At 37.4% G+C, this 22,620-nt stretch overlaps 1 protein-coding gene across 1 annotated transcript in view; it reads left to right on the forward strand.

Moving 5' to 3' along the window:
- The window catches only part of COL19A1 (collagen type XIX alpha 1 chain), a 233,994-nt gene that overhangs the window by 200,721 nt on the left and 10,653 nt on the right, over positions 1-22,620 (forward strand). Inside the window, exons 44-52 of the mRNA XM_026090007.1 lie at positions 888-914; positions 4,035-4,088; positions 7,696-7,740; positions 11,434-11,478; positions 11,587-11,649; positions 13,216-13,251; positions 13,407-13,451; positions 19,073-19,243; positions 20,223-20,289. Coding sequence (XP_025945792.1) covers positions 888-914; positions 4,035-4,088; positions 7,696-7,740; positions 11,434-11,478; positions 11,587-11,649; positions 13,216-13,251; positions 13,407-13,451; positions 19,073-19,243; positions 20,223-20,289 — 553 coding nt within the window. The remainder of the gene's footprint in view (positions 1-887; positions 915-4,034; positions 4,089-7,695; positions 7,741-11,433; positions 11,479-11,586; positions 11,650-13,215; positions 13,252-13,406; positions 13,452-19,072; positions 19,244-20,222; positions 20,290-22,620) is intronic.

The raw sequence follows: 22,620 nt of genomic DNA on the forward strand, positions 1-22,620 counted from the left end.
TTCATTTTATATGTGAAAGATAGCAAAATCATAACTCAAGATATGATTGGTATGTAGTAAATAATAAAGGATGTGTTTTTCTGTGTTTATGAAGCATTTTAGCCTGTTCTGGGAGAATGGCTTATTTTGAGTATTTCACCCCAAAGCTGTGCTAACTAGTAAGTCTGCAAAATTGTTGCATAATTTGTTATTGGACTCTTTACTGAAAGTATCTTAAAATGTATAATATATTCTATATAGTTAGTGATGGTATAGTTTTGTAATGAATTGTATTTGGTGCTGAAATGAGAAACTCATGAATTCTGATCTCAGTTCTGTCACTGATTCACTGCAGGTAGCTACAGCACAGAACAATGTGTAAAACAGAGAATGTAATACAGAGCTGGTGTCTTTCCAGGCAACACACTGTGTGATGTAGCTACACCAGCCTGCAGCTGTGCACTCTGTTGCTTTGTTTCTGCGGAGCCAAAGATGCTGTGCACTTATTTAGGTTCTCCTTCTTGTTATAGGCGAGTTCTACTATATCATCATTTTGGCAACCATTTAAATATATTGTTGACTTTGTCAACAACAATAATAATAAGTCAATAAATAATAATAATAATAAGTCAATAAATATATTGACTTTGTCCTTCCTTGATGTCCAGCTTTTAGTCACAGACTCAGACTAGACCACAGAACTGCCTTTCTCTGAATTCTGGAATATCAAAACTACATATTAATAAAATTTTACATAGAATTAACTGGCTGGGAGGGCTGGTAATGCTGATTCTGAATGCACTGCATTACCAATGTATATTTATAATGCACTAATACAGAAAAATACCATGTTATTGTGTAATGCTGTTCTGTTTTTAATGCATTTCTGCTTCTTATGTTCTTTGCAGGGTCCAAAAGGAGATCCTGGCACAGTGGTATGTATTTTTTGGTCATTCTAGAGGTTCCCCAAATAGTTCAGTACATGATCCTAGTGACAAGGGTGGAAGATTATTAATGTTTTTAGCAGGTATTTTGTTTCTGCAGAATCAGTACATCTGAAAAAGCCTTTTTTACTGACAGGCTTAAGAAATTTGCAATTTCTGGTAAATAGTTCTGCAGTGATAATATAGTGAATGACTGAACACAGTATTAACTGCCTGTGGATTCGTCTCTGCTTAGCTGTCCCTTGAGATATTTAAGAATAAATAATGTGTACCAAAAGAGATAAAAACCTTACTTGGTAAAGCCCTATAGGTAATAAAGACACAAAATGCTTTAAGACCTGTTGGACTGCGCTCAAAATTAAATTTGAAATTGCTGACAAGACAGTGTGCTATGTCATACTAGCAAGTAGCAACCAGAAGTTGTTTTCAGATGGTTTCACTGGAATTGGTATGACGGGTAATTAGAGTATGATCACATTGCTTCCAGTGGGCAAGATGACAATGATCATGGGAGCTGCTATACCCTTCAGCTATGCAGTGTGACATTCAAGGACTGCTGAGTGAGTGGCATACTGCTTTCAGCTGAGTAGAGAGATTGCCCAATAGTTTCACACAGATATTGAAGAGAACGAAACCAGAATAAGACAGATCTACTAAACTTTTTGGTATTTTTTCACTTAAGCATTATATTATGTTCTTTACACATGACCTTCTGTCAAAATTATGAGGAGGGGAAGGACACCTAGTGGAAGAATCGTGAGTGGTTGCATAGTCTAGCATAAGGCTAGTCACCAGCAGCATATAAATCCAAATCCTGACTGTGAACACATTTTTCCCGAAGTCCCAGACAAATGATGTTTCCTGCATTCCTGATAGAGAGATTATACTGGTTGTTAGGTTACAATGTACCACTGCAGTTCCTAGCCTTGAAAGTGGCAAAATTGTCACTCACATATACTGCTTCTTGATGACTGGATGTCAGTAAAATTACCCAAAAGATACTGGTAAAAACTCTGTACTCTTGGTATAGCACAAAAAGTAAGATAGTATAAAATGTCATTTTAAATGGGTATTGTTTTAAAAATTGGATATATACTCTCACAGCCATTAAATCTTTCACTGCATTCATGTTTTTCTCCCTTTTTAAGTCCAAGAAATATCACTTGCCTGCATAATGATAATTACAGGAYGATAACACTGCAAGGCAGTAAAACAAGTGCTACTCCTTCATAGTCAATGTATTAGAATTGTGTCCAGCCGACTTGTTCCATACTGCAGACAGTATGATTGAATCAGGCTGGGTCCCAAGTGTCATCTGGAAGAGCTGAAAACATAGTTTGCTGATAATAGCAGTAGAAATTGAGATATCTGGGGAAGAAAATTGTACCCAATCAGACTGTATTATATTCCCCATTATTCTCTGATGAATTGTTTACTTGATGAGGATCAAGAAACCCTGAAAAATATTAGAGAGATCATGTTTGAAACAAAATCATGTCCCTTCCAGCAGACAAAGTGAAGAACAGCTATTTCTGCTACTAAGGGAAGCTAACAAATGACTACCTCAGAGAAACACCTGCAGAGCTCCTTAAGACACTTGGGAGTTCATTCAACCACCAAGAAGGTGACATGTGACCTCTCCAACTACAGTCCTATCTTTGAATTGTCAGTCTTGGGCAAAATAAATTAGGAAATATTAACTGCTGACCTCCAACAGGGAGTGACCTCAGCCAACATCTGGACTGCCTGGTAGTAAAGAGTCAGAGCACAGCACAACACACAGACTGCTTAAGTGTCACTGTAGACACTGGCCTTGTCTGAAAATATCAGGCACAGTATTTGGAAGCTGATCATGAGCGTCTTATCCTGTTCAAGGGTTCTTGTCTTCAGCCTTGAGTCCATATCACGGAGTCCTTTTCTTCAATATCAGTGTGAGACTATTGAAAAAACTCTTTACTCGGGTGAAAGCAGTATGCCAGTCCCATTTAATTATATCTCTTTTCTTACCAGTGCAGGCTTAGTATCTACACAAAAATAGCTGTGGAATTAAGCACAACTAGTTTAGACTAACCCAGCCAAGACCAAAGAGGTATTGGTCAGAAGGCATGGGAACATGTTGAAGAGTTGGCTGAGACTTCTTCATCTATCATGAAGGTGCATAATCTCCACTCAGCCAACCTGTGCAAGGCCTAGGATTCTGTTCAATTCTTTGCCAAGTTTTAATAGAGAGACAGCTATGTGAAAAACTAAACTTTGATCTATGAACCAGTGTGATAACTATGCTCCTCGAGGACAATTCAGGTTATGAAACCCAAAATGGAGCACCTGAGCACTTGTAACATCTTTCTGTACTGGCACCCACTTCCTGCTCAAGAAGCACCTTCTCCCAAATAGGGTGGAGGTGTGTAAAGTGAGATCTGCCAGAGATATCATGAAATCCATAAAGGAATTTGCCATAGCTTTTGGTTTTGACTGAGACTGCTGAAATACTAGAACTGTTGGCAGTAGTAAAAAATCTCTGTGATAAATTGCTGTCTGTCAGTTTTCTTTAAAAAAAATTAAAATGTTCTCTTCACTACATGCTAAACTGATCTATCCAGTGCAGCAGTTTTTTTCTGGTTCTTTCAAAATTTGAAAGAACCAGAAAGATTTATGCAGGGACCAAGTCTGTGTGTCCTTTGCAGAATAAGCTTTGCTTAGGGAGCAGAGTTCTGCTCTGAAGCAATGATGCATCTGGAAAGTTAAACAAACTGGTAGAATGTTAATTCTCCATCTGACAGCGTATGATCACACCCTGTGGCTCTACTGAGTGAAGGTGGCTTAGAGCTCACCGTGGCCAACAAGAACACTGGAGGGGCTCTTCTTGATTACATTCTTAATCAGAATTAAAGCAGTTAATCAGAAAGTAATCACACAATGCCTCTGGGAATAGCTTAGTTTGCAGATCACTAAAACATGACATGACAAAATCTGTTCACTCAGACAACTATTTAGCTATTTTTTAAGTAATCTCAAGCCAAATATTCTGCCGTTGCTTGTTGTTCAACATTTCTCATGTAGATTATAGAAATTCTAATCCATGCAATCCTTTTTAATTAAAAAAAAAATTAGGGAGACCCAGGACCAATGGGATTACCAGGACTAGAAGGACTCCCAGGGGAAAAGGTAGGACTCCTAAAGGAAAAGTCATGACTTTTTATTTGCAACTATATGCAGCTGAATGCTTTTTGAACCATATGTGGGAGTGTCTTATGAAGTTTATATTTCAATGTGAAAAAACGTTGTATATTATCTGCATTTCCTTTTTTGCTTTAATGTGGATCTAAATAATATGCTTACTCAAGATAAAATTCTGTTTTCCACAAATAGAAAATTTTGTGTAGGAGGTCTTGTAGTGTTTTGTTTTCTTAATTGGATAGAAGGGAATATACTTGATAGCTTCCTAAATATGGTTACAAGTTCCTGTTCTCTTTTGAATATTGTCATATGCTTGCAGTTTGTCTGTTCTGTTCTAAGACTTAGGGCATAACTACAGATCTGAAGAGAAGTTTGTACCTGAATTAGTCCAGACTTAGTGCATGCAAAACTTCCATAAAAAAAAAAAAAAAGACTATGGGTATAAAAATCGAGGAAAGAGTAGAAAGAGAGAGATTGATTCCCTACAGTTCTTGTTGTATTGCATCCCATTCCATCTGAAGGCAAAGGTAAAGCTCTCACTTCTCAGACTGTTGCTCATTTTCTAAAAAAAAAGGCCCCTTGTTTTTGTTTTACTTTTCTTGTACTCTGTACTGCCTGTATGGTGTCTGAACCATGTCATAATCTTCAGCTTCTTCCTCTAGTTCAACTCTGCATTCCACTGCTTGAAAATGATCCTTTCCTTGAGCATGTGGCATCTTTCAGTCTATCATTTATTGGTTATTGAGGCTAACGTGAATGTAGAGTAGAGTTTGCCATGAAATGCTAAAAATATCAAAATTTTGATATTTTTTCTAAATGTGTCAAAGCACAAAAAAAATCAGAGAAATTAAAAACAAAAAATATGTTTTCTGTCAGTGGAAGCACTTTGCTTTCATTTTACCCAAATCTTCTAAATTTAAGAGGAAAAAATAAAAATAGTAATTTTTTGCAAAGTTGAATATTTCTTCAACTTTTTATAAATTACATGTCTTCATACAAATAACTTCAAGTAAAAATCAGTTTTACTGAAGCACTTTTTTATCAAAAAGCAACACAAATGAAAAGTTTCCGTCTGTTAATATCACCGTGCATTACTGCTGCTTGTATAGAGAGTGTGGCGTGGCAAGATCAAATGTAGGTGTCTACACTAGATGTAGAAATGCTTATGAGATGACTCTTGCTCTGGAAGACTACAATTTACAATTAATTAAGGAGTAGTCTAATTTCAAAATGAACAAGCACAGGGAGATATTACAGGTCTAACTGAGACAGATTGGAAGGGGATAAGAATTAAATAAAGAGAATAAGGAGTGGAGCAGATTGTATAAACAAGCTAAGTGCTAGTGTACTTTGGCCCTTTCCCAAAGTAAAAACACCCTTAACTAAATTTAGCCAAAATTCCACACTTATAGTTCAAATAAATAAACATAATTCCTGTGTCTTCCTGCCAGTCCCAAGAGTATAGTGGATGCTGATTTTCTTTTCTTTAGAGCTCTTAGGTATGTCTGTGTGGCAGAATGCTGTCTTCCATAGAGAAGCTGTAATTTTGTAACACATTGACTTAAACAGTAGAACTGGCATAAGAAGTTTGTGAGCTCAGGGTCAAGTTTATCTTACCTCATCTGTGCTGAGACAGTGGTTTGTGAGGCTGTGCTGTGAGCTGCCTCGCTGACAAGACCAGGATAAGAATAACCCTCAAAAGAAAAAAAAGCTGCAAGGGAGTTGCTGGGAATTTCTTAAGCTAGCTTCTCTGACATAGCTGTCATATAATGAAGCCACCAGGGGTACAAGTTCTGGTTGCAGAATAACCATAGGCACAGAGGGCACTGATCGAGCTAGTATTCCCTGCTAGGTATACTCAGTACTCAATTTTTCTAAAGGTATACAGACTCATTGAGGGGTAACTTGTATTAAGTGGCTTCTCATGGTCCCTAGAGCGAGAGAAGTCAAACTGTGGCCTGTAAGCAAGCTTCTCCTTCTGGACACAAGGTCTTTCCTTGTTTGGTTTGGTGGTACGAGCCTGCTTAGCTTTATTACATGGGTACATGTGTAAGAGTGAATACACCTTATACAGTAGGGCATTTTTTCATTAACCAGATCCTTTGGTCTGATAAGCAAATTGGAGTTCTGTCTTCTAGTTTGCAGAGAGCAACTGAGGTCACTCCCAGCAGCCAGCGCCTGGAAACTGGCTGCCAGCCTCCAGATGCTCTGCCACATCCAGGTTATGTGACTCTGAGCTGGTTCTTCTGCTGGGATCATCAGGTTTTTAGCATGGCAGCAGTTCTATCACAAACATGATGCACGATAAGATCTTGAACACATGCTAAGGTAGACAGTTCAATTACTGCAGCTTCAGTCTCCTTGTTGACATCATGAGGTCTGAAAATCTCAAATGAAAAAGCAAAACAAAACTTGAATTCATTTGTCTTGCACTGTCTTGCACTGCATCATTTGTTCAAAAGCTTTTGAGAAATTATTGTTACCTATTGCTGATGCTTTTCCCTGTGTATACTGCATCTTTGATCTGAGGATCTCAAAACTCTGTGTAGCCAATTAATGTCATCCGTCTATACTTTATATAATGTAGATAAATGTTACTAATTGCCATCATTATCATCATCATCACATACCATATTACTGGAACGAAATTATGAGAATGAGACAAATCAATATTAGAGTCAAGAACAGAACCCAGAAATCCCAGCATCTCCTTTGGCTCTTCTCCATGAAAGAACTTTGCTGCAGCTTTGTTGCCAGAGCTTTTGCAAAACATAGCTCCAGGTAACATAAACTTTTCTCATGTAAATAGTCTCCTGTTAGCATGGTATTAACTGTCAGGGCTTTCCTGATATATCATCTAGGAGCCTGGGGTTTTTTTCACTTTCTTAACCAACATTACACTAGCAGTGGTATTGCAGACCAATACATATCAGCAGCTGGTTAGGGTAAATCTGGCTGTAGAGTTTTACCACTCTGGTGAGATCAATTGGTGTATAGTCTTCTCAAGAGAGAAAGATGAATTTGTGCCCATGCCTCATCAGCTTCAGCCCAAAATCCATTTTATTAGCTTAAAGTATGGATGAAGATTGGCCGTAGGCTAAAGAGTGGAACTTTGCCCTGAAATGACCATGGCACAAGCAGACATTCCCTTCTGCCTAGTCTTGGGGATGATAACTTGCAGAAAATGGATGACTGGGTAGCAGGGAGGCAGTAACTTCTTTAAAAGGTAAATCTTTATATATGCATCTTGCTGTGATAGTGAATTACCCTCTGTTAATTTTGGTCAATGTCATGACCACAAATGACAGTTATTCGGAGGGACTTTCCATCCCTTTTCAAGTAATGCTTCAAACTGAGTATAAGGTATAGCATGGAAATTATGGCATTATACAAGGAAACCTAAACAAAGTTAAGTTACTTGCTCAAGTCTGTAAAATGAGTCAGTGGCAGAGCTAAATATTAGCATCTAGCAGAGCCTCGTTTTGTCCTCAGTTTCAGTTCACTAAATATTCCTTTCTCAGGTTTTATTTGGAATCTATGAACAAACTTCTGTTCTGAGTATTACCATTTAAATATAGATTTATCTCTTCTTTAGGGTGACCGTGGACCATCTGGCACACCAGGAGTAGCAGGGACACCGGTATGTACCTCTGCTAAAGAAAACTGTTTATTAGGAAAAGCTGAAAAGAGATCAGGCAAGGTGCTCAGCTGTATTGTTAATCACTATTTATGGAATGCCAGCACTTGACTGCTGCTTTATAGGCAGGTATGAAAATTACATGTTTTCCCTAAAGAGATTAAAATTTTAATACTACTGAGGGTTCATATTACTATTAAAATGACAGGAAGGAGTGGTGTGAATATATGATAAAGCTTGAATTTAAAGCTGCATATACTCAGCTGTCCCAGATGAGTGGAGTAACACACTTCACTCATAAAAGAGAAGCAGCACTATGTTTGTTGCGGTAAGATAGGGACTTAACAAAGTTCAATCATAAATAAGAATGATTTAACAAGGTTCGATTGGCAAGGTTCACTCGGTTATTTACTGCATGAAGGACAGGGTCAGATTCAAGTGTGAAGGAGACCCTCCCGTTGAGTCACGAGGTTCAGAATGGACCCCCTTGCTTTCCAAACTTCTGCAAGACGTCTGGGTGCGGCTGGATCCAATCATAGTCCCAGACTTGGTCAACGGTTCATGTCTAAAGGAGTGTGTGCAGAGGAGACCCTCCCGTTGAGTCACAAGGTTCAGAAAGGACCCCCTTGCTTTCCAAACTCCTTCTGAGAGGAGCCTGGGTGTGGCTGGATCCAGTCCTAGTCTCAGACTTGGTCAACGGTTTATGTCTAAGGGATTATGTGCACAATTAATCAGAGATATAACTCAGCAAAGTTTTGCAAAGTTCGCAAAGTTTCAGCATGCTATTAATCATGAGGATCTGTCATGGGTAAGGAATCACTCAACCTTGAGGAGTAACCTTGAGAGGCGTACCTGCTCAAGAGTAGGTTCTGCAGTGCAGCCCACTGCCATGCAGGAGAGCTCAATGGGCTTTGGGCTGCCCCCTGTTTATGGGGGAGGAGATGTTTGACTCAGAGTCATATTTGCATGCGAGATGGGTCTTAGTTGGTGCATGCTCAATTAGTCCCTGCCTGCATGCTGTTTACAGGGAGGTCAGGTTGAGGGGGAGAGAGCACATCAGTGGGGGAAGGAGCACACCGTCACATCAGCTAAGGAAGCATATGAGATTCTTCTCATTGCCACAGTTTAATAAAGACAATTTATAAAGTCATTTTCAGTATTCCTGGAGATTCCCAAACCTCTGAGCATCCTTCTATCATAAAGAAATTTTATAGCCATTAGATATTGCAATCCATGAGGATCCGCATATCAAGTCAATCAAACATTTTCATTAGGGAATGTTTTTGTCAGCTATTTATATGTGGTATTAGAAGAAGTTTCTGAAAGTCATCCAGAAACTTTGTTGTAGTTGAAAGTAAATGTAGCTAATGATAAATTGAAATTATAATTATTCATTCATGTTTCTAAAGGAAATAAAGAAAACTTTTCTTTCGATTGCATTCACAGTTTACTAAAAAAAGTTCATCCATTTTTCAGGAGGCAATATGGAGTTATTTATATGCAAATACATTTATTATTAAATTTGGGCAACTACCAATCCATTCAAGAGCTGTTTTTAAATTATAAATATGTGCTTATGAAATAAAGAGGAATATGTATCTACGCACTCCATTTCCATTAGCCACCGATTCAGTATGTTTACTGTGAGTTCCAAGAGTGAACACTGGACTTAAATAGCTAATTTAGTTAAGATCTCCTAAAACAAGTAAAAAGTACACATTTAAAGGAAAAAGAAAAGTATTTTTCTGAGTTTTGTAGCTCATGTAGGAGTATTGAAGTTTGATGCTCTGAAATATACTGCATGGTGTGAATCAATAATGCAGTAGCCAGTTAGGCTGATCRTAATTGTTCATTCCCTATGTATTTCCCTCTGGATATGTTCCAAGACTTATTCTTGTTCCAAGTGTTGCTCTCAATTCTAGTTGGATACGAAATATTTAATGAGTTCACTTCATCGTTGATGCAAAGTATTCTGTTGCTTAGGTCTAATTCAAATGAAATCCACTAAAATAAATTATTTCTTTTAACATTTTATGCTAATCAGTTTTAATTAACAAGTTAATAGATTTATGAGAGACATTACTTTTTAGCAGGCTGGGAAGAGTTTTGGAAATGTATCCACACATCTTACTGGAAGAGAATTTGTCCTGCCTGCCTGACATTATTTCCTAGATTCAATAGAGAATGTTTTTCCCATTTGGAGGTATAAATGTCTCATTCTAGCTTTRGCTTTTTGCTCAGTGGGATTATCAGAAAAGCTTGGACTGAGAGGCTGCGAGAATTACCACAGATGCCTACTTCCTCAGCATGAATCCTCAGTCCTGTCATTCCTGAAGTTGTCACTAGTGTTGATGTGTTAGTTTCCTCACTTATACAAGTCAGTTCAGGATCTGGTCCAATGATATTTCCAGGGAATGCAGGTTCAAGGTTATAGATTCTTGTCTGATGCTGAATAACCTGGTCTGACTTTGTTGCTGACCCTGCTTTGAGCAGGAGCTTTGACTAGATGACCTCTTGAGGTCCCTTCCAACATGAATTATCCTGTGTTCCTGTGCATAGATCTGTTAATATCTTCTTCAAGCTGCCTACAGTTAGAATAGCAGGGTGCTGTGTCCACCACTAATATATATGTATATCAAGGCCTAAATAGGATGTGGGCCTAAACTGGGTCTATTACCAACTCCTTGATCAGGGCGGAGTATTGACTGTGATGTGCTGAGGGAGATAAGAGGCTGCAGAAGCAGGAGTGTGGTCATCAAGGAAGGCTTCAGCTAAGATTGGATGAATGGCACACCAGGACATGTCACAGAGACTTAATTTTTAAACATAACCAGCTAGTGCTTTAACTGCTTTAAGAGTGCTGAGAAGAAAATCCCCAAGAGGTGAACTTGACTTTGTGCAGAGCAGAATATAACACATAACAGTCAAGGAAACAGTGTGATAGCAACTATAATGCACTTAGATCCTACCTCCTTCCAGGAACAACAAAAGCTAAAATCCACCGTGGATGCACCTAACCTCTTTTTGCCCATTTTTCAAGTCTTTCTTGATGGGCTGTCCAGTTCTTTGTTTTCAGCAGGTTTTTCTTCCATGATGCCTGCAAGGAATAACAAGATAAGCAAGTTTGCTAAAAGCAAGAAGGTATCTTTCAAAAAGCTGAAGTCATCTAAAGTCATTATCTAAATGATGAGACTAGAAAGGATTATCAACTCTGGCAGGTGCAACTTAAAACTGCAATAAAACTGGTCAGAAAAAGAACTTGAAGAAAATTTGCAAAAGGTATCACGTCAGTAATAAAACCTCTTTAAAATATATCAGGAGCAGGAAGTACTTGAGGAGAAAATTTTTTGTTATACATATACAGTGATGAACTCTAATCTGACTATTACCACCCAAGAAGGAAATCATGGGGTTGTAAAAGAAATTTCCATGAAAACATTATCTCAGTGTTCGGAAATGAAGAGACCAAGTGGTTAAATTAATTTGTGCACGTGAGCCAGAATAACATTGTGCATATGTAAGCTGCTTTATAAAAGAAAAAAAGAAATGATAAAATATTTTTTCTGTCTTAAAGCATTTGTTGAGCAATAACATGAGTATTTCAATCAAGTACATCTCCTGTCTTATTTTTTAGCTAAGAGAAATCAGTGTTTTGTTTTCTAGTAATTTTGAATTTTTAATGTTCTCTTTTTGCAGGGAAAGACTGGATCTCCAGGATCCCCAGGGATGCCAGGTGAACCTGTAAGTGCAAATTTGAGTTCTGGACTATAAAGATAGTACACAAATATTTCAAACACTGAATGCAAGACTTACGTGCAGATTTTTTGTGTGTGTGTTCTTCTTTTTAAGGGTGAAAGAGGACCTATAGGAGATATAGGATTCCCTGGGCCAGAAGGGCCACAAGGAAAACCAGTAAGCAATTATATACTGAATATATACATTCACTGCAAAAACAGGCATCTTAATTTGTCAGAAGTTACAAAAGAAATAAAATTACATCCTGCTTTATATTATGCTAGGTGTCTTTCTAAGAATATATACAGCTATAGTGCTCATAGTAGTCATACAGTCAAGAGTTCTTTTTATATGAGGGCCCAGTATTGTGATGTTTTAATAATTAATGTTTTGAGATCCTTTGAAGGTCCTTTGGGTCTTGTTGACATGAAGGATCCTGTAGTATTTTTTGTGAAGGAGAATGTTAACCCAGACATTCCACACAGTCTATAAGGATGGGGTAACAAAATGCATTCCCAATTTCAGTTTAGATAGAGAATTGTTTGCTTCGTGGCTCTCTCATTAACTCCTCTGTATACAGGTAATGCAACACTGTGGCTGAAACTTTTACTATTCTCTTAGGATATGTCTAAACTGATGTCCTCATTTGAAATGCAACAGCACAGCAGACAGCAGTGTATTGTGGCACTGCCTGAGCTAGTTTAAAACAACCTAGTTTATATTCCAGCAGCAGTTCCGTTAGGGTAGCACAGAACTAATTAACTCCCCGTAAGCCTGGTGTTTCAGTGCCAAGCATGAGAAGTAGCCCATTTAAGTTTGTTACCATGTCTCCCCACCTTATGCTTCTGTCTTGAAATAAGAGGAAAATTTCAGTAACTTCTGCACCAAATTGGCCCAGTTTAGGAAATCATTGTAAAATCCCTGTCACTAATAACATTTTAAAGCTGCAGTGCCTACTTCCATGGGTTGTGTCAGGGAGCGACAAGGGTGGGCACTCTCTGAGGCAATGTCCAGTTACAGTTTGGGCGATAATGTGGGTCTGAGACTGTTTCCAATAGGTGGTACGAATGAGACCACTCTCTTTTGGGAAAGAAAAATATTTAGCCAAGTAGGTTGAAGATGTACCATGCAACAGGTCCCAAAGACCAAAGAATAGGTCTGGCCCACTTACTATTAAGGCATAGTCTCTGTAACAGCACAGTGTTTTGAGGGAATAGGTCTGGATTTCTCCTAAGACACTGAAATCATCTTTAGGTTATATAGGACAAGAAAATAGTCTATTTATCTGTTTACCTTTTACTTCCTGTTATGTTCCTGTGCAAAACAACATCAGTTTAGGGCTACTATCTAGAACAAGAGGAATTTCTTCTATGATTATGTAGTGATGAGGTAGGACTAGAAAAGTGCATATCCAGTTCCATGTTCCACATGTTTGCAAAATTCCCATATAACTTGTCATTTAAAGTTGCATGCTCATTAAAGTTGATGCACATCATGTTGCCGAAGATATTTTTTTCACTTAGTTAAAACTTAACATGCTTGCAGTTCAGTATGGCCCCAAGTTCTTTTCTTTCACATGCCTCAAGGCTATTTGTGAGTATTTTAATATTGTAAGCACACAAACTGCTGACTCCACAACTTCAGAATGTGTATTGATATCATCACTAAATATTTACCCTTTATATTTTTAAAATACATATACAGACCCATAATTATAAAACAATTGTGGTTTTTTTTTTATAGGGAATCAATGGAAAAGATGGATTGCCAGGTCCTCCGGTAGGAAAACATACTTTTGAAGACTAGTATATCTTATTCTTCACAGATAACGTAACTGTCAATCCTAGGCAGTTGCTTTCACTTTTGCTGGCAGATGAATATACAACACAGCTTTTTAGAAATATGTTTAGCTTTTTTCAAAATCAATTTTTCAGGGTGCTGTGGGGAGACCGGGAGATCGAGGGCCCAAAGGAGAACGTGTAAGTTGCCTGTTTTAATAACTTTTTCCTTTTTCTGAGCATCCAAGCACCTTGTTAGGATGTATTTTAAAGGAAAAAACAGCAAATTAATTTTCTCTGAACTTCAGGCGGTCTTTTAGACACTTAAGAGACTCAGTCCCAGAGATCACTTTGATTTAAGGAATGAGAATTTAATTGGCTTCTGCATTTAGAGGAAAAACACATTTATAGATTTTCTAACACTGTTGTCTTGGGAGGTATAAACTGATCAATAGGGTGAAAATTAGCAAGTAGATAATTCCATAGTGATGCAGGTAGAGCCTGAAGGAGCAATAAAGCTTCCCCCATCTTCAGTTGCAAGAAATGCAACTGTAGACACTGAGGAGACATGAGGTTTTAACCATTATTACAATAATTGTCACTTACAGAAATTAACGTTTTGCAATGTTCTATTCCTGCCTTTAAGGCGAAAAATAAGATTTAAGAATCTTCTTGTTGTACAGCCCACTGTGTACTGCAGTACTTTGCTCAACCTTGACCTTATCAGTGTTATCTAACTGAATGTCCTGCAGCTAAAACCATAGACATACAGCCAGAGGAAGAGGCTGAACCTATAAATACATGACCTTGAAACATACACTGACCCCACCTAAAGCCACATCTTCAAGAGAATTTACCAGGTTTTGGCAGCACTGTTTGTATCTGGGCAGACTGCAAGCAAAGTGACTGCACAGCAGCAGAGAATTTAAGAAGTAGCTTTGAACGATGCATTATGCTAATGGGCTGGGATTCATTTGCAACTGTCCATCCTTTTTAGCAGGGAGGAAGACGCTGAAAAAAACTGTGAGACAGACATGGCCTTAGCTCTCTTCATCAGAGTAAAACTTGGGAAGATTCAGGAAAAAGGAAGAGGGTCTATTCATTCCAATCTCATCAGTGAAAGAATGCATGTGTATGCATACAAATATATATACATATGTACACACACAAACTTGTGTGTGTGCGTGTGTATGCACATATATATGTAAATATAGATCTATGTTTGCTCCCAAAGAGGCCTCTCTCATCTCTGAATCTGCTCTCTCTTCTCGGATCACTGGCTAACAGGCCACAATCTAGCCCTCCCCTGTACAAAATAGCATAGCTATATGCTAAAAATTAATTCAGTTTTCAGAAGTATTTTTGGCTCAAGTGATAATCAAAATCTCTCACAGCCTTGGAAAGCAGAAAAGTTATAAATAAGCCCAATGCAGTATCTGAACACAGATTTAAGAAAGCAGCAAGTTGTGCTTTGTAATTCTTCAGGGAAAAAAAAAGGTCAATAACAAGGGGAGATTTGCTTAAGGACTATAAAATACACAGCAGAGATCTGCATCTCAGATAAGAGGTCAGTGGGAGAGCAGGATTTTTTTTTCCCTGGATCAGATATTACAGTCCTGCTTTTGTGAGAAAGATTGCAATGATTACAGAAAATAATATAAAGCCAAATTTTTCTTGCAGCAGTTATTATTACTGCTGTCCAGTATATTCCTTCAGTTTGAGACCAGCTATTGCAATTATAGAAAAGGCAAGCATCAAAATTGGAAGGACAGAACAATACTTCTGAGGTTTTCATATGTAATATATCTTTATAGAGTCCACTGTGAGAAGGAATAGGTCACAAGGGCTGAGATAATCTTAATCTCCTTTGAATGACTAAACACTGCTGCTATTACTACACACCTTAATGGCCAACCAATTGAAAATGTATGGCTTATATCAATTTGATGTATGCCTTTCAAGTCACATCTACAACAGATTAAAATACTGGTGGCTGACTCATTTATTGCTATTTGCATACCTCAATCATAGACCAGGAGCCCACTGTACTAGAGCATGTAGAAACCCAGACAAAAGGATAGCTCCTCCTTCATGGAATTTACCTTTTAGTACAAAGTTAAATGCAAGTATTGAGAAAACACTAGAAAAGAGAAAGACTGTACAAATCAGCACAGTAGGCAGAGATCTCAAAATCCAAATGTCCTATCCTTTTTTTGTACACATCATAGCAAAGAATACTTTAAAAAGGAATTTGGAGGAAGATAATGATCTAGTTTTATGAATTTTTACAAGGAGCTTCTTCCAAACACGAGCGAAACACTGGAAGCGGTTCAAAAATGCTTCTTTGAAAAGTGACTGTATTATTTGATCTGCCTCCTACACGTTGACAACCTGTGAAATAGAATCATTTAGAAGAAAAGCAAATCCAGCATCAGCTTCACACTGCCATGGTCTTAGAGAAGCCTACATTTTCCTTTGTTTCTAGTAGACTAGCTATCCATACCTACTCTGCTGAGTTTTAAACCAATAAAATGATACATGTATATTTATGCTTTAAATAATACTTAATTGGACAGAATGGAGTGTGTTCAACATCTCCCAATACTAGACTTCATTCTCAAAAAAATTAATAAACTAAAAATTATGTTAATGGCTGTACTTCTTTCAACTTTTGCGAAAACATACTGTAGAACACGAGTTGTTCTTCAGTTTTATCTTACAATGCTTCAGGTTGCTATGAATGAAGTAGAACATAAGGGTTTTGGATGCAAAAACTTTGTAAGTCTGGGAAAGAGCCTATTTCCTGCAGACTACAAAAGTTCTGCTTCTCCATCAAAGTCCTTTCTGTACCTTGAATTTCATAATGTGCTCCATTACATGTCCTGGTATGATAGGTGCCTGCAGGAGAGAACACTTTTTCCTGTAAATCTTAAATTTATAGAAACCTTTTTGTGCCTCTTCCATCAGAATATTCCTCTTCCCCGTTTTCCTACTCCCATCAATTCTTGAAAATTTGAGAGACTGAGACAAGGATTACATGTATTTTTTTGGTATCACTTCATGTCTTCTCTTTTTCTACTGAATAGCTAAAGTAGCTGTGTGTCTGCAGGCAATCATTCATGTTTAGAGTTTTGCCCAGCTCTAAATATTCATGCCCGAAAAATAAAACTGGAAATCAGGTGTATGCAATATTGGAGAATAGCTCTTTTAAGAGAAACATAAGATAATACATCTTACAAATATGTAATCACATAGAGATTGTTTACATGTCACTCTGACTTCCCTGAATATGTGATCGTGTCAGTAGTTTTGGCAGATTAAAAATTATATATGCAGGACAAAGAGATTTCAAATTTTTACAGGGTTTTGGGCTTGTTTTTTTTTTTTCTCTCTCTGGGTAGGATTTCCAGAGTTCACTTCCTCTGCACTCTTATCAAGAGCAATTTAAACTCCAGTCAGGAATGCATTATGATTTCAGTTAATCCAATAAAACATCACATGTCACAGCGGTCTTTGTAGTGAAGCTTAATTATAGCCAGTAATAAGCTCTAACTCACTGGAAATCAAAGAGATTTGGAGGACAAATGAGTGATAAAATTGTGTGCAACCTCCTACATGCATCCTTACCTTCCTCTCTGTCTTTTTAATCTTTACATGTCATATAAATATGATTTTAGAATATAACTACAGTTTTACTGTTTTATCAGTTAATAGTGTTTCAAATCTGAGTACAGTTTACCAGTACTTGTTATAGAATAAGATTGCAATTAATTCCATTCATTTACCTCTCATAGTGTAGATTGTGGATTACTCTGGTAAAGATGTAATCAATTCTTGGTGCTGTTTGCTCCTTATGGTGGTATAGCTTAAGTGATGCAGCAAGGACAGTCAGTGATCCTTAAGAACCATCAACTAATCATCAACAGTCTGAACGCAAGATTTGGTCCATAGCTATAGTTCAGCAAACTAATAGCTAATGCTTTAAGTCATTCTAAAAGATTTAATTTCTTACAAATAAAACAAATCAAGTCCTATCTCAGCCCATGTTGGTAGCTGTTTCTGGCCAAAACGCTGGCCTTTAATTTATTTTGTTTGCAAGGAATTCACTCATTACAAATGGGTTTGCGTATCTGTTGGTTATTTTCAGGAACTGAAATTGTAGAACAGGCAAAATGCAGAAACACGCATTTCGCCATGTTCCTTTTTATCCTGAAGGTCAAATACCTGTTCAGAAATCTTCTGTATTTCTTTTCTCTTACTCATACCTGTTACACTGATTCTTTATATTTTTGCATAAGCTTATCTTGAAAATCATATGTTTGTACCCTCTTTGATTACCTTATCAGCTACCTTCTAGCTGAAAAGTATACAGTCTGTTTATTTCTTTTCTCTCTTTTTTTTTTTTTTTTTCCAGAGAAGGAATGACCAAAATGTTTTTTTTTTTTTTTTTCTTTTCTCTCTTTTTTTTTTTTTTTCCAGAGAAGGAATGACCAAAATGTAGTCTGCAGGATAATGTAGGCAGATAAAACCTACGGTGGTAGCTTTCTGCAGTCATCGTATTAGGGACATTGAGAATACTGGGCAGATGGCCAATGAAGCACCCATTCAGGCTGTGCTTTTTATGTGCCTGCAGATTCCTATTTATCCAAATGCAACATTTCAATGAAACTTCAGTCTTTTTACACTTTCATTCCATTGTTTCTTTCACTCTGTTTTCATCTGTATTGTGTCTTTCTGCCCATGGGTTTTAACCTACCCAACCTCCTCTTCTTAAGCCCCACTATAAGACTTTTGCTTAACCTTTGTGAGACAAAGGATGGATAAAGGATCAGACCATTGTTGTAAGACATGGGCAGTCTAAACTCAAGTCTTTTTTATTGTGTGACATTGGTCTGGATCCAGAAAAGAGTTTAGACATGGCTCAGGAAGGAGTCCGCACCTCTGCCAGCTAAGCACCCTCAGTCACTTGACCACAAAGGCATTCTCCTTCTCTGATCTTAGAAATTTGAACTGATTTTGCTTTGAGGTTAATGCTCTCTAGAGCACCTTGATAGCCAAGCCAGTCTCCTAAAAAGAGTGAGATGGGTTTGGATGATCTTAGATTGAAGGGGGAACAGAATCCTGGTCTTTCATCTTGAGAGAGTGGCCTGACCATTGGGATGTCATATGAGTAGTGAGCAGCATCCCTCTTACATTTTGAGTGAGAATTGACAAACTGATGGGGGGGAGGGGGGTTGTGGAGCTTATTCCTGAAGGTCTGTGGTAGTCATGTTCTCATCAGATCTAACAAATTGCAATTTTAAGAGTGAATAGAGGAGACCCTAATCTGAAGGTAACAGTTGGGTATAAGATGAAGAGGGGCATGAAACTGTCCAGTCTTTCAAGGCATTAGTGTGTGCAGAAACAAAATATTAGACATCTAGGGAATTTATTTTTTTTACAGAAAAAAATTTATACCTTTTGCCTGGAGGAGCTTGAGCACCTAAATTCTACCTGTGTCATCTTTGACATTTCTAGGTCATTTTATGGATCAGGGCTTTAAACTTTGTGCACCCCAACTCTATACTTGAAAAGTAGGTTACAGTCACGTTATTTTTTTGTTGTTGAGTTCAATATTAGAAGTGTAAAAAAACAGAATATTACCCTCTGTGTTTTCAAAGACAGGATTAGCCTGTAAAAATCAGCTTCCCTGCATAACATATTTGTCTAAGAAATGCCTATTTCTGAACAGAAAAGAAGTTTCTCTTTAACGTTCTTGGATGACTTTTCCTAGTTAGTTCTACTGTATGCAATGGTTTTCTTTATGCTTTTATTTTGCACAGGGAGATCAGGGTATTCCAGGAGACAAAGGTCCACAAGGTGAAAGAGGGAAACCTGGACCATCAGGCGAAAGGGGAGCTATAGGTCCTATTGGGCCACCAGGAGACAGAGGCCATCCAGGATCACCAGGTCATCAAGGTCCCCCAGGTTCACCAGGACCCCCAGGTTTTCTGGTAAGAAAATACAAGTTCTGAGTTACTGCTTGTGAAGTCAGTAGACATGAAGGTAGCATGTGCTGAGCAGTGGAAACTCAACCAAGCAATGCAACAGTATCATAAAAACTAAAATTTCTCTTCAGTTATCAGATGTGGAAAAAATTCTGCCCAGGTGATCAAGCAGTTCTTTTGAATTTTGCTTTTCACTATGTGAGTGCACATGAGCTACTTTCAGAGCAGTTGTTAGGTAATGCTTAACTTATTTAGCTCCTAACAAATCAACAGATGGCTACTCAATGCAATTAATTTTACAAGTTTTTCATAAACTTAAGAGCTAAAGTGTACGTGTTTGCAAATGAGAATGAAATACAGGCAGACAGAAATGATCCTCAATAAAAGAGAAATTATCACTCTACCTGTTGTTGTATATACCTTGGTTTGTCTCCACATGCATGCACACAATTATATGTGTTGTGCTCTTTTTTTTTTTAACTAATGAGATACCTTCAATCAGATAGAATAAAGCTCTAAAAAGCTTTTCTAGTGTAAGTTATTGGTACTCTGATACGGTATTATTTACTTGGCTGTGCATCAAAGCAGCTAGTCCCTAATGGAGGTGAGAAGCTGACGAACATTATATGAAAGGCAAATAAAGCATAATAGTATGACTGGACATCCTTAGAATAGTCTTATGAAAAAGCAATATTAATAGTTTCAAAGCACATATAATATGCTGATCGTCCTGATAGTTGAGAGTGCCTCTGCTACTTTATGGTATTAGAGACCTTCATAACGTTATAATATATTTGGAATAAGATGGCCTTTTCAGTTAAGTGAATAACACAAATATTTTGGAACATTTTATTTTTGGTGAAAGCTTTGCATGCTTAGTGCCAATTTTAGCATCTCTTGATTTTGTAACATTATAAAAGTGCCCTGAGTATCTTTCTTCCTTACTGAATAACTGATATATATCACCTCTTTGTTTCCTCATCAGGCTGATACAGTTTCATCTGAAGAAATAAAAAAATATATCAAACAAGAGGTTCTTAAGGTTTTTGAAGGTAAGAAAATGAAGTATTATACAACTGAATCTGAATCTTACATTCTGTCCTAAATGTTTTTATTTCCCTGTAGCCTTTGTATACATTTCTAACATTTGTGATCTAACTTGCATTGTACTTGAATAGCTGTCTTGTTGCTATACCTATCAGCTAAGTGCTGGTGTTTAGAACTATTTAATATAATTCAAACAAATAATTGTTATTATAAATTAAAATATCTGTTAACCAGAGTATTTCCTTCTGAAGAAGATTAGAATTAAAAGATAGTTTGCTTCAGATGATAGTCATGGTATCAAACAAATATATGTATCATTGTAGATACACATTCATGTACATAATTAAGAATAAGAATTAAAATCTATAAACTGAGCTAAAATGCCAAGCAGCTGAAATTGGTATAAGTAAATGCCTTGTTTTCAGTTTTACTTCCAGTGAGTTTAGAACTTTACCTATCCTGTGCTTTTATTAAAAAGAAGTTCACATAGAAATCACAGTTTCTGTCAAGCTATATTAGCTTCTCTTTCAGTTTTTAATTAAAAGCAGCTTCAAAATCAGAAGTGTCATTTATTAGAGGTACTTTTTTTCCCCACTGAGTAAAACTATTGCTGTTAGAAGGACACAGTTAGCAATCATGGGATGCTTTATATGGTTGGGGGAAGGGGGTTCTATTTTCAAATGAGCCTGCATTGTGGTGGACAGGGGATTGAATCTAAACAAACAGTGTACTTACTGCAAAAAAGGCAAACTGCATACTGAACTACATTAGGAGGAGTGTGGCCAGCCCATTAAGGCAAGCTGTTATACCCCTCTGCTCAGTACTGGTGAGGCCACATCTGGAATACTGCATCCAGGTTTGGGCCCCCCAATTCAAGAGGGATGCGGATAAACTTGAGAGAGTGTAGCAAAGGACCTTCAAGAGGGTCAGGGGCCTGGAGCATATGACCAAAAGGAGAGGTTAAGAGCTGGACTTGTTTAGTAAAAACAAAGAGGAGGCTGAAGGGTGGTTTAGTCTACACTGTTTGAGTGGTATGAGTGAAATGACCACATATTACAGCATGGGAGGGTCAGATTGTACATTTGCAAAAACTTTTCCTAATCGGAAATTAGGAAAACCTAGGACATAGTGCAGCATTGGAACAGATTACCCAGAGAAGTTGGAGGTTTTCAAGATTTAGCTAGACAATCTATGGTTGACCTGATCTGGGGTTGATGATAGTCCCACCTCAGGCAGGAGGCTGGACCCGATGAGCTCCAGAGATCCCTTCCAGCCAGCATTGCTGTGATTCTGTTCTGCAAGGCAAACTTTTTTCCACATACTCAGATTCATACATCCTGCTAGGTTTGCTTCTCTTGAACAAATCATACTGTCATCATACAAGAGAATATGTAATAGAGGTTAGCATTGAAAGGAAGGTTGCTCTAAATTTTAATCATAATGGCAACCGTAGGTATGCTTGTTGAATCCCTTAAATTCATTAAATTTCTTAAATGAATGAAATGTCTGAAATAAATTATCTAAAAAACAGTTGCTTTTAGATTTCAATCCATGCTTCCCTCTCAGAAGCAGGAAAATTGTGAACCATGAAGACACTGAAAACTAACAAACATGGACACAACAGAAACATCTAATTATTTTGGCCACTTAGTGGATGACTATTTAAATAAAAGAAAGACTTGACAGCTTTCAGTTATGCAGGTCAAAACTGCCATGCGTTTTCAACAAATAGCTGTATTGATTAGGCATGCAAAGGAAATACACACATACACCAATTGACATAACCACAACATCAGCAAAATACTCTTTTTTTCATAGCTTGTGTACTGTGTGGGGAGGACTTGTCATCAATACAGTCTGTGTCTGCAATTTTACTGGCAAAGTCCATGTTTCCAGTCCACTTTCGGTTATATTACAATCTTCCGAAAGTTTTAGAGCAGGCATTAATAGTAGAAAAATTAACTGTAGATCAGTTTGTGGCTTGTTTGGGGTTTCTTTTTTAGTAAACTGCATGTTTAAAAATGTTCCTTGGATTACTGATGCATCCCTAGGTATTCTTGAGGTTGTTACCTGGGGTTGTGAAATAATAGAGAGATTTTGCTTGGATGGATTTCCAGTTCAGCAGATAGAGTCTCTAAGGGCACACTGCACTTGACTGTATTAATTGGAGTAGTTCTCAACATAAATACTGTTGGCATTTTTTCTGCATAATACTGGAATATTATATGCATTTTTAGAATATATATACAAAAAATGCCTAAGACGAATGAAAATGATATTTAAAACCTAAGACTAATTAATTTCATAATATAATAAATCCAGTGTCAAAAGAGTTG

Source organism: Apteryx rowi, unplaced genomic scaffold (genome assembly GCF_003343035.1).
Source record: "Apteryx rowi isolate R43461 unplaced genomic scaffold, aptRow1 scaffold_84, whole genome shotgun sequence".
Classification (NCBI taxonomy): Eukaryota; Metazoa; Chordata; class Aves; order Apterygiformes; family Apterygidae; genus Apteryx; species Apteryx rowi.